General features: G+C 48.5%; 1 protein-coding gene across 2 annotated transcripts in view; it reads left to right on the top strand.

The window, feature by feature from the left end:
- The window catches only part of ssbp4 (single stranded DNA binding protein 4), a 65,325-nt gene that overhangs the window by 37,304 nt on the left and 14,851 nt on the right, over positions 1 to 13,170 (top strand). For both annotated transcript variants that reach the window (XM_040184287.2, XM_040184286.2), the window contains exon 5: positions 9,209 to 9,298. In XM_040184287.2, the coding sequence (XP_040040221.1) occupies positions 9,209 to 9,298 (90 nt within the window). The remainder of the gene's footprint in view (positions 1 to 9,208; positions 9,299 to 13,170) is intronic.

A 13,170-nucleotide genomic window follows, 5' to 3' on the forward strand; every position in this document is an offset into this window, starting at 1 on the left:
CCTTTTCATCTCGCGCCTCCTCGGCTCCGCGGAAATAAAATCCAGTTGTGTGAGAAACAACACGAGGAAAAAAAAGAAAAAAAGAAAAGTATGATAGAACGCCAAAGAATAAGGAGGAGGTAGATATTGCTAACAAGGTTGCCAGAGACTCTCTTCATTTTTAATAGTCCCGTAGGAGGTCTGGCTGATAAAGTGTTATATTATTAAATGTTGGCAAAGTTTGAGCTGCAACTGATTCCAACAGCAGCAAGTGTGAACGTGAGTCTGTAGGTGAGACGGACTGCAGCAAAAATGAATGGACAGGACAGCGAAAGCTTGCGTGAGGAGTCCGTCCCTTTAACGTCTTCCGCCGTCTGATTCGTCGTTGTTACAGGAATCTTATTAAACACTATGTGACCGAAGTGTAACATGAGTAACCCATCCGTGGTCTATATGTGTAAATGCCATTGTGTGTGTGGGTGCTCATGTACAGTATGTGTTTGTGCTGCAACCCTGTAGGATCTCCAACTGCTCTAATTATCTCCTTCAGGCTGATTTGGTGATGAATTGAGTTTTATTTCCATACCTTTTTTGTTTTAAAAAGGAGTGAAAAGCGATCAAAGCGAGGAGGGAGGTCGAGGTTTGGTGTTTGAGAATATTGAGCGTGACAGACGGAGTAACGTGTTTTTTGTCGAAGACGACCCCGAGAGTCACGTCTATGTGTGTGGAAGTCGTTGGTTTGTTTATTTATTTATCATAGACTTTATTGCCCCGTGCATCGCCACTGCTGCTTTTCATGGCGGACACATTTGTCCCGTATTTTCCTCCACAACTTTGTTCACCTCTCGACCGGCAAAACCGACGTTTGCGGAGATCTCCCTCCATGAATCGGAGGCCATCCGCTTCATTCTTCGTTTTTAATAATGGCGGTATTGTGCTATGAAAGCGGAAATGTGAGACTCCGTAAAGGACGTAGTTAGCGGACCAATCGCAGTCTTGTGCGCTGCGGGAGGCTTGCGTCGTATCTGGGCCTCTTCCAAAACGGACTCCTCTCAGTCAGTGTGTTTACATGGTGGTATAATTTGAATCTTTGCTTAGTCGGACTATGCTATCTTTCGGGGCAAGTGCTATTATCCCAATATACATGGCAGTGAATAAATGGAATCATTGACCGATACGATAGGTGGCGCTGTTTTCATTACAACTAGTGGTGATACAGCCATTTCCGCTTGACCGCTTCACCACTACCAACAACAACCAACAACAACATCAACATTACGGGAAAGATGGCGAACGGAGAGCAAGGTGAAGCTACATTCCTCTACTGTTTGTGCATGATGCTAATAGGAGCACAGCGAATGCGAATGGCGCTATTGGCTGATTTGATAACGGAGAGAAGACGCCGTCGGGATCTCAAGCATGCACAAAGATGCAAAGTCCAGTTCCTTATCCGATTCACCGCTACATGCCGCAATAGTCAAACTATCAACTGGATCGGATCGAGTTATCCAGGGGTGTCAGTCGGATCGTAGTCGGACCACACATAGTCGGACAAAGGTGTTTACATGAAACGGACAATTCGTTTTCAGTCCGACTAAGCCGGTTATTCGAAGCCATGTAACCACGCTGAGTGGGACTGGCGCATGTCGATTGCGAGGTGCTGACACCTGAGGACCTGCTGCAGAGGTTTAGCAACAGGGTGGGAAATATTTACTGACATTTGCTCCCAAGAGAAGAAGCGATCAAACGCACCCAGAAATTGCTTTGTCACCTTTGTCACCTGTGACGTGGCCTTTCAGGGGAAGATCTACCTGCTCCGTCCCGACCGGCGGCCCTTTTTGACCTCCCAGAGCTGAGCGGTGCACACTTACTCGTGAGTAAGCGCTGTGGAGGTGTGACACCAGCCAGTTTATTTCAAAAGGAGAGGAGCGATATGGAGCACGCCCAAATCCTCTCACCCAGCTCCCTCCCTCCTGTCTCCTAACGCTCAAGCACCTTTCATTCTTCTGCCAGTGTGCACATTAGGTTTTGTCTCTGAGCATTCTATTATTCCCTAATTAGCAGCATTAATAATCTTCAATTAGGCACATAGCGTTGAGTGCATGTGGAAGCCTCTTCCATTCATAGCGTGTGTGTCTGTGTGCGTGTTTCTTCCTGTGGACGGCCGTCGGTGTGACACCCTGTCCTCTGGTTCTCTGGTGGCTTTCCACCCAACACCAACTGCCTAATGAGGGAGTGAAAGGCCACGGGGCAGAGGAGGCGGGGGCTGCATATCAGTGTGTATACGTGCACTTTGTGTGCGCGTTTGTGTGTGTGTGTGTAATTAAAGAGCAGTGCCAGCAGGGGGGACCTGTCTTAGAAAGGGTCACCAGAGCGAGCAGCAGGCCATCGCCAACCTTTGGTCATTAACTACCGGCACCGCCGATAAAGGCTTCGAGGTGTGTGTGTGTGTGTGAGTGAGTGAGTGAGTGTGCGTGCATGCGTGCGTGTGTTGTCAGGAGGCCAGCTACTAAATTACTCTCAATTGTGTGTTTTATGCATGTTTGCGTCCCAATCGTTTAGCTTATGATTTAGGTCGCAGTAGGTTGAGCCTCCTCTCCAACGCGTTTTGAAAGTCCATGGCTGCAACTGACTTTATTATCTAATATATAAATGATGTTTGTGTTTTATATGTTAACTTTCAGAAAATTATAAAGAAAATCCCAAGTCGATATCGTAAAATTGTGTTTTGTATGAAATAAATACCTGAATATTTGTTTGATTATCATTAAAGTTGCCTTTTACTGACGTTGAGAGTCGTCAGTGAGCTTATGAACGAATTGAATATATTATATATATACATATGTTATATTGATAACTTGATTTGAGATATCGCCTATGATTTGGAAGTGGTGATGGGACACAATTGTCTCTTCCTGGTTTTAAAGGATTCCAGAACAGCTGCTCTATTATTTGGCTTTACTTACTTACTCATCACAGTGATGTTCATTCATAAAGCAATATCATCATGTATATTATTGTTGTAATAATCAATGCAATCAATATTGCGGTATTTGGTCAAAAATATTGAGATATTTTCTCCATAATCGCCATAATACCTGTTCGATGCAAGAGGTTGTTTTTGATCTATTGAGTCGGTTTGTCAAACACTGTTCTGCTGTTGACTTTTCTTAAGGAATGCCGGTTAGTCTTAGTTTGGTCTGTTCAAATCTCCATGTTTCTTACTTCTTTAGATTCGTAGATCTCAGCAGTGAAATATTGTTTATTCCAATATAATTGATGCCAAAAACAGGTTATAACAAACCCGAATGATCCCATTCATAGTGAATCAGAATATAAATTGTTCAAAAACTATTCTCTATTGTATTTTATTTCTCTGTGTTTTGATTATTTATGTTGGGTTGTTTTGTCCCTCATGTTGAAGTAGATCCCTCTCTTCATTCTGTCAGCTGCCGTCAGCCCACAGAGCCACCGCATCACGCTCACAGGAGGCACCGTTCTTTGTGTGTCTGCATTTGTTTGTTTCGTTTTTCATCTTTTTTTTCAGACGTGTGTGTTTACAACACGTGCACATTGTGCGCGTCGTCTCTCCTGTCAGGTGGTGTGTGTCTGTGTGGATTGCCATGGGTTGGTTCGGTGATGGTTTAGCCTGAGAGGCGGCAGCGGGATTTAAGGCAGGTGCTCCGGGGCAGCGGCAGGGGGGCCACGGCGCCTCCCCTCTGGGCCTCATGCTCCGAGCGGCGGCCTCGGTAGCTGGGAGGCAGCTCCCGGGGCCCCCCCGATGCCGGGGCGAGATGCCCGTTAGACGCGGGCGGGGAGGAGGAGGGTGATGTGTGTTTGTTTATGATTGTGTTCGTTAGGTCGGGGGATCCCAAGCAGATTTGTTTACCGGTAATTAATTCACCTGATTGACATAACAGCTGCCGAAGCAATGGGAAGGCAGCGGCAAAGTGTGTGTGTGTGTGTGTGTGTGTGTGTGTGTGCGTGTGTAACCTGCACAGTCGCTGTGTGTGAGCACTTTTGGCTGCATTACCTGTTGTGTGTGTGTGCGAGCGGCTCCATTGTGGACGGCATCTCCACGTGGCAGAGTTAGGAGCCGTATTCCTGGCACCGCGTGCCGGCAGCTCTCCGTCTTCCATCGATTAGACGCGTCGGCCCTGCTTGCACACTCCACTCTCTGCGCTGAGCGTTATGGAGCTCGCCGAGGAGAAGGACGACCGCGGCAGGAGGGCGACTGACGAGCAGGGGGGGCGTCCGGAGAAGAGGGAGACGGCGGAGAGTGAGTTCCCGCTTTGGACGAGGGGATGAAACCAGATGAAACCAGCCGTTTGCCTGCGAGTCATGGAGCACACGTACGGACGCGCGGTGCTCGCTCATGCGCGAGCGCATCCCAACGTGCACGCCCATGTTTCGTGCCTGCATGGCCGGCAGGTTTGCACGCGACCTCCTTTATGTGAACCGCTTGAACCCGTTTATTCAGGAGCGTTCCCTTTTGTCTTATGGAGCTGTGGAGCAGCAAATGAGCGAAGAGGAGCGAATGCGTTGGGGGTGTCGGTGTTGTTGTGGTCAGCAGGTAGCGGCGTGTTGGCCTGCTTGTCCGGACGCAGATAACAGCGGATCCATTACCCCCCCCCCCTGCAAGCAGAGGTCTGATCCCGGGCAGATAGAGCCGCTCACTCGCTGTCTGTGGCCCGTCCAGCGAGCCTCCGCCAGGGAGCTAAAGAGGATCACAACCAGGGCCGAGAGGAGGGCAGACCCCCTTCTGTGGGGGGAGATGATGAAACGCATGCCCCCCGTGACGACTGCACCAGGATCCCTTCTTACTGTTTTTGTCAGTCGCTCTCCTGGATGCTTCTCAGATGCCTCTGCCGGTAGTTCAGAGGCGTAAATATAAATATATAGTGCAGCTGCTTAGAACAAAATATTAAAAACTGAAATAGTGAATGAACGTTTTCAGCGATTATTATTTCCCATGTTGTTTGCGGGATGAACAGATCTGCGCTGATGAGTCGTCGGCGTTGTCCCAAGTCGAGTCTCTACTTACACATGTGACCAGATGTCACACGTTCAAACCTAAAAGCGGCAGGGAGAAAAGAGGAGGGGAGAAAGAGACAAAGGTTTAGGGATTAGAATACTTTCTTTTTAAATTTTCACAAACTCGTATCTGGTGTGTACGAGAGCGCGTCACACACCTCCTGCCACTGCCACAGTCTGAGTACGAGTTCTTATTTAACACTAAACAAACCGCGTGGCCTCATTTTGGTTATTAGGCCCAGACGGGATGGGGGGGGGAGCTAATTAATTTAATATGTAAAGAACTGTTCTTTGAGCTCGATTATGAAAGATGTTCACGTCGCGTATCTGGATGCGGCTTCAGGTCGACGGACATTCCTGCTGTGAGCTCCATCAGCTCTCAGCCCTGTTAACCAAACACGTGTATTAATGGGTTGATTTGTCATTTGCTAACCGCTGGCAAATCTGTCGTGGAATCACAGCATCACGACAGCGAAACATCCTGCAGTGAAATGGACGAAGGGCTTTTAGACCTCGGAAGACGTTGGTCGAGAAAGTCGTTTTTCCCCCAACGTTGAAGGAGGGCGTCCGGACGGCTGCGGGATTAAGACGGAAGACGTTACGCGGCGAACACGGAGATGATCGTTAGTCAAAATGGAATGCTGATTGAATATTGCTTGTATGAAAATTGATTTGAAATGAAGGAGGATAATGTCGTGAAAAGGCAGCTCGGGTTTTAGTAGAGGGTTTTTATGGATGTGGGGGAGAGAGAGACTCAAAAGCCACAGGCAGCTTTGAACTCCATCTCTTTTCTTTTCCTCTCTTTCTTTTCTCCTTTTCCTCCCTCTCTCTCTACCTCCCTCCCTCCCTCCCTCCCTCCCTCTGCTCCCTGGCCATGCTGATGATTGACGGCCTGAGGGTTTTAATGGGCACTGGAGAGCGGGAGCTGAGGTCGGGGTTGTCATGGCAACTAGGAGAAGGGGGCCTTTTGCTGCCGCTTCACCTGAGTACTGTGGAGCCTCGCTGGCTGGTTGAGGCAGCCACACACACACACACACACACACACACACACACACACACACACACACACACACACACACACACACACATGCTTACATTGCCGGCACCACTTCCATTCACTCTTTCTCCTCCCAGAGATGCTCTTCCGTTCAGCAAGCCGTCTCTGGCCTTCTCTCTTCCTCTTCTCATTTCCATCTTTCTTCTCTCTCTGCTGATCCCTGAGCAGATAATTCTCTTCGCCTGGTTAAAGGTGTGTTATATGTGTGCAATACAGAACATTCAGCCTTTTGTTTTTGCTACCAGCTCATAATTCCATGCTTTATGGTGCCCGGCTGAAGTAAGAAGAGTCTTAGATCCCTCCGTGTTCTCTTTTTTTTTTTTTTACACATTTATTCAGTGTTATTTCTTCCCTGGAATCCTTTGTTCCAAAATGTTTAATCTATCTGAGACAGACCAACGGAAAAGCCACCCGTGACTCGCGTAAATACATTTTCTGCCCTCTTGCGAGGGGCCAGACGATAGTCAGACCCCATCCAACGACGCGCCGAGATAATTAGCATTGATCCAAAAATTCTCTCAACCCGACGGACCCAAATAAAAAGAGGACACCACCGTACAATCGGCAGCCATCGAGGATGGAGACGAATACATTTCCTTCTCGCTCCTGTTCTCGCCGCTCTTCTTGACTCAGAAACACATTTGTATCTGGCTGTGATTATGATGGAGATCGGAGCCGATAATGGGTTTGCTCAGGTCCACCGAGCGACAATACAACGGGATCCGACTCCGTTAGACGGAACAGGATTTGGGTCTCGGTTACCAGGATATTTAAAAATGTCTTCTTAGGACTCTGGAGGACTTTTCTTGTTATTAGTCTAATTCGTAGCTCATTACATTTGCAGAACAAACTTCCGCTCGTTACTTGTATACAGTCCTTTAAAAAAAAAACACTTCCCCAGCCTCAGTTGACCTTTTTTATCTTTTACCAAAACGGTTTGTTTGGGTTAAAATAAGCGTGATTGTCAAGTAAAACGGACACGTAGTTAAACGTGTAAAGTCGCACAGCAGAACTAAGCTGAAATGAGACAAACACACAAACAGCGTTTCCCTGCGTTCACACGCACGCAGAACTCCGAGGACTTTAGAAGCATCTTTATCACACTGACCCGTCTTCACCCTTGGAAAGCCCTACTGCCCCCCCCCCCTCCCTCCACCCTCCCCCTCACTTTCTCTCCCTCTCTCAATTGTTTGCTCTTAAAATGTCTCTCTATGCGTCTCTCTGCTGGTGATCTGTCTGTGTCTACACTTTGTAAGTCTCTTATGATTTGTTTGAGTCCCACAGATCCACACCCTCTTACCGGTGTGTGTGTGTGTGTGTGTGTGTGTGTGTGTGTGTGTGTGTGTGTGTCCGGCTTCATGGCCCCGGGGCCTGTTAGTTAGTGTCGGGGCCGTGCAGGTCAGCCGAGGGATGGAAGGCTTGTTTGCTCTGGATGTGAGTGAAGCTCTCGTTACCGCGGGGGGGAGGGGCGGAAGGAGAGTGTGTGTGTGTGTGTGTGTGTGTGTGTGTGTGTGTGTTTGTGCGTTTTGTATGTCTAAGATTGTCCGGGTAGCTCACAGATTTTGTGAACATTTTAAAAAGGCAATAATATCACTTTAAAAGCGGTTCCTTTGCGGTTCCACATCAAGCCCCCGTCCCCCATCTGGACGTGAGATTAACAGGAGCACCCGTCCGTTCTGCCGCCTCCCTGCGTGGTCGCCATGTGGTTTGCGTTTAGGTACCCGACACTACTTGCACACGGAGCCCGCGGTCGAACGGGGCAGGATAGAAACCGCAGAAGTCTAAGACGCTTCGACCCTCTTCTTTCTTTGCTGAGACGTCCGCATCTTGCGTCGTCGTAATGACACTTGTCAGAGAAATGTAGACGCGGGGAACGTTAAAGCGTTGGAGCGTACGAGTGGGTCTGTTCTGTTTCCACGCAGTCGGAAGAGGAGCTGAATATTCCTCCACGGTGTCGGATGCTCCTGTAACACTCCAGTTGGCTCGGCAATCTGATTGAATATGTATTCTTTGGGAATGTTTTTCTTCTTCTTCCCCCCCTTTTTATATTTCCTCCTCACATCGCACCGGCCATGTGTGAATGTCGAGCTCTGACAAAGCAGTCATGACCAAACGGCGCCTGTCAGCCTCGCCGCCTCTGAGCAGCGAGCGTCACGTCTGTCTTCTCCCCGACGTTGGAAATCATTTTTAATTGAGAGAAAAGATGAAGGAAATCGGGCCAGAAATGTATTTTCGAGGCCATATTCAAAATTGCAATCGCACGCGGGGAATAAAAGCTGCTCTTTTTAAATCAATATTATGGTCTTAATTTACATTTTTCTCATCGTTGTTCATCAATATGAAGTGGGACCAAAACTCTGACAAGAATTTACGCGAGATGACCCTCAATACTATTAATAATAAGAAAATAATAATGATATTTCATACCCAAAAGTATGGGAAGTTTAATCGCTTTGACCAAATACTTTATAATATACATATAATTAGGAAATATTGGGCTCATTTTTATAAATATTTTTTTAAAAGGGTTGTGTAGTAAAATGTTTCTCCCTCCAATTACTCAGGAACTCAGTGAACAATTTGAGCGTTTGCCATGGGCTTTTATTTTGAAACAGTCGCAGGAAATGTTGATTTTTATTTTTATTCAGGTTTATTCAGTTTTTTCCTGTTTTTTGCACATTTTCTGCTTTGTTTTTGTTGGCCCACAGACACGTTTGGAACGTTGATTCGTGGAGAAAGAAGAAAGTCGGTCTCCTGTGCGTGAGAGAGCGAGCGAAACAAACAAAACACTCCCCCGCTCTCACCTCCTCACTTCTAAGTCTGAGCTGGATGTATTCGCCCGTTGTTTGTACAAACTACCTCACTGGAAGCACTCTGAAGCCTTAATGTCCCCCCTCAACTATCTACATCTTGACAAAACAGTTTCATTCATCACTGTGACTAAATAATCATATCTTCATCAGATAATCGCTAATCGCTCCGTTTGCGTCCAAAACCTTCCGTGAGCGCCGTATCTCTCCTCCCATTGTTCTCCTCCGACGTGGGGTTGTTTGAACGCCTCCGTGGCCGTTTACTGCTCCATCAAACACCATCACCGGGAGTAAACTGTGGCCTTTCTCTTTGTCTTTGGTCTTTCAGAGTGCGGCGGCGGCGCCCAGTCCAGTGATGGGCAACATGCCACCCAACGACGGCATGCCAGGAGGACCCATGCCCCCGGGCTTCTTCCAAGTAAGGAGAAGGGCCTACTCGCTGACTTTCACCCCTCGCCCACCCCCCACCCGCGCCTCCACCCGTCACACAACAACATCACACGGCAGCCCCCCCCCCATCGCTAAGCCAATCCTTCTGTCCCCTCCTCCTTTTTTAGCCTCTTTAGCTGTCCTAATCCCCGTCCAGATGTGTTCCCTCCTCTGCCTCTCTGCCCCCGTCCCATATGTCCACGCCGGGGCTGAAGCTCATTTCTTTCAGCTGCCCAAATACGAAATGCGTGTTAGGGATAGGTGACTTTTTGGAATTATATTTTTTTTGGGGGGGGGCTGTTATCTCTGGTCTGAGTTACTCAGGTTCCTGGTGTCACCACTGCTCTCTCTCTCTCTCTCGCTTGCTATGTCTCTCTGTCTCACACGCAAGCCATATTTAAAACACAGCTAGTAACACTTTTAAAATCAGAACCATCTGCACATCATCAGGAACCAAAGGTAGTAAATTATTTACAGTTTTTATAGTGCAAGAACATTGCTACAGGCTGTTATTTAGCCGAAAAACGTTTACCAAAACGCCGGAGCGTCCTCTAACCAGAGGTGCCTGGACGGTGACGTCACCAGGACACCGTCACAGGTGGAAGTGCCGTCGGACTCTGACCGAAGAACGATGACCAATCAGAGCGGACTGAGCTGTTTGTGATGCGGCTTAGAGAGAAAGCGTTTGGGACAGATGGTGAAAGCAGGGCACAGTCAGAGCGACATTATGGGAACAACAATGTGTGCTTTCAACATTAAAAGTACATGTTTGGAGAAGCGAAAATACTAAAGTTCGAGCAAATGAGAAGGAAATATCTCTTTTTAAAACTGAACCATTAAATTACTGTCAAGTAGCTTTGAAAGTCTCAACCTAGAAAATTTTCCCCTTAATTATCACACGTCATTCACCGTGTTGAGTTTGTTTTGGCCGCCGTCCCAACATGTGTTTGCTCCATGTCTGTTTATTCTGTCTGCGCGTAGAAACAACAAAATGTCCAAGATGCCGTCGTGCTTTTTTTTCATGTTATTCACGACAAAGCGTCTTTTGCAAACGTGCTCCTTGGGACTTTTGGTGGAACGGTAGAAACATATGCCCGCGTTGTCTTGTGCTGGCTGATTGGCAGCATTGTGTGTGTGTGTGTGTGCGTGCGTGCGTGTGTGTGTGTGTGTGCGTGCAGGGGTCGTAGGGAATGTTAATGATGTATGAGCAGTGAGCGGGCCGGGAAGAAAGATATCCGATGGTGTTGCATGAGTGACATTGCTTTCCATAAATAGACCCTGCGCGCATGGCGGGCGGACAGGCAGACAGAGGGACAGGCAGAGAGACAGAGGGACAGGCAGAGAGACAGAGGGACAGGCAGAGAGACAGACAGGCCGCTCAGGGGGAAGAAAGGAGGTATTGATGGTTCCTTCCCAACGCCGCAACATTCGTTCTCGTCTCTTCTCTATGCTTAGCTCAGCTAATCTGAGCAGCAAAGCGGGCAAATGTAAAGAAAAGCAAAACAGAGTCTGCATAACGCACGCACACACACACACACACACGCACACGATTGACTAAACGGTCTCTGCACCCCCCCCTTCCCCTCCCAAACTTCAGACTTCCTTAAATCAAGCAGACGGTGATGCCAGAACTGCAGCATATTCTAATGCGCTGTAGCGTGCTATAACTTGGGCTCGAGCCGACACACACACGCACGCACGCACACACACACACACACACACGCGCGGCTCAGGTAGCTGCCGCTCGCTCCCCGGTGAACTAATGGTTGCGGTCTCTGCTGAAAATGCAGGCTGCCGAGTTTCCTGCAGTTCATTTATTCATTCAGATGAAGCAGATTCTTCATTCCATTTGTTTGTTTTTTATCGTTCCCTCTCGTGTCGTTGAGATTTCACTCGCATTCTCATCTCCCTGCTCTCGGTTACGGGGGGGTGGGGGGGGGTCAGTCGTCTGACAGGGACACTTTTCCACCTCCTCTGGAAGACTCAACAATGGTTATCGTGTTTTGGATGTGGGATTGTGGACGGCTTTTATCCGCTGAAGCAGAATCCTGCTTTGGTATTTTCTCATCTCCTTGTCTGCTTCCTTCCTCCACCTCTCTCCTTAGTGCGCTTAGCGTCCTTCTCCGTGACTTTTCCTCACTCTCTCCACCTCCCGTGTCTTTGAAGCACTTTCTCACACACACACACACACACCGCTTCAGTGACACATGCTTACTCACCAACTCTGCTCCGTGTGAACTGTGTGTGTGTGTGTGTGTGTGTGTGTGTTGCATTACGTTCTTCCCCGTTGCACTTGCTCTGTAATTAACATGAGTGACCCCAACACTGTTATTGGCTTCGGTCCTGGGAGAGAGGGGGAGAGAGAGAGGGAGGGATGAGGGGGCAAAGGAGGGACGTTGCAGGAGCAAAATGGAGGCAGAGGGTGCAGGAGGAGGGCGCGCTTCGCTGATCCGTAGAGACAAAGAAAAGGTGGACGGAGAGAGAGACGTGAGACCCGACGGAGGAGGAGAAAATGTGGTGGTGGTGGGGGGGAGAAGAAGAGGTGGCGCAGAAATGCTGTGTTTGGTGGGAGGGTCTCTTCATATTGGGTTGTAGTGCTCCCCTCCTCTCAGTCCATCGCTGCTGCATCACGGCCCTCTGGGGAGGACAAGCGAGGGGGGGGGGGGGTAGAAGCGAGGACGCTGAGACGTCACAAAGTCTTTCAAAAAAATGTGGGTTTTTTTTATCACAGGAACGACAGCTAACGGCAATCGTGGCGAGTTGATGGATTCGACTCCCGTCTGCAGAACTCAACGTGGCGGTTCCTATTAGAATGTCTACATGTGGACATTAGATTTTAAAATAATGTGAAGGACACTAAATCGGGGAGAAAGCTGCATAAATCAAGAGTACGGCTTCCAACCAAGGGAAAGAAAATCAGATCAAATGTGCTCTTTTAGACGTTTATGCAATCCGCCGGTCAAATAAGGCCTTTGTTGACTTTGTTTTCTGATCCACACGACAAACGTTTTCTAGTCGAAAACTTAATGCGCTCCATTAGGTCTGTAAAGCAGTTAGGGTGGGGCAGCCTCTCTCTACTAAACTGGGAAAGGCGCCTCTTGACAAAAAAAACAAAAGTCAAGGGCAGCGTGTTTTCCTGCAGGTAATTGTGGCTCTTCAGGGAGAAAACCAAAAAAAGCACAACAAGAAGATTAAGTTTGATTACACGTTAAACAACAAGCAACCCGCCTATCAAAGACGCATCTGAGAAGCTGTTCAGAGCTTAGACACGCCAGCCAATCAGGGGGACATCTGCTCTCTGATGTGCTCATCGGAGGTGAGACTCGGAGGTGGAAGGGAGGATGGAAGCCACGGCCGATGGCTGTTTGTTCAGGTGTCAAATTCATTGTGGGTCAAATGTCAAATCTCGGCGTCTGGGTGGGACGACAAAAGCAGGAGGTTTCGGTTGATCGGTGAGCGGACGAGAGACGCTCATCAGAAGGTCTCCGCGGTGTCTCTGCTCGTCCTCCAGCGTTCAGCAGTGTTGGCGGGACAAAACGGGGGGGGCGTTGTGTCACGGATGTGCACGGATAATTTTTTTGGGGGGGGAAATGGCTGTCGGCGTCTCGCGGCCTTCCTGCCTCTGGGAGGGAAACACCCCTGGTGTACACAATGAGCTAGCAGAAGAAGACCGCCGCGCTCTCAGGAATGTTAGCGAGGAATGACAATGAGTGTGCGCTCAGGGCGTGCGTTTGTGTGTGTGCGTTTGTGTGTGTGTGTGTGTGTGTGTGGAGCTGTTCCGCCCCGGCTTTGTTTGTTGTGTTCAGTGATGCAGGGTGCTTTGTGTTCTCACTCCCTGTTTGTGTGTGTGTGTGTGTGTGT

This window comes from Gasterosteus aculeatus, chromosome 8 (assembly GCF_964276395.1).
Source record: "Gasterosteus aculeatus chromosome 8, fGasAcu3.hap1.1, whole genome shotgun sequence".
Classification (NCBI taxonomy): domain Eukaryota; kingdom Metazoa; phylum Chordata; class Actinopteri; order Perciformes; family Gasterosteidae; genus Gasterosteus; species Gasterosteus aculeatus.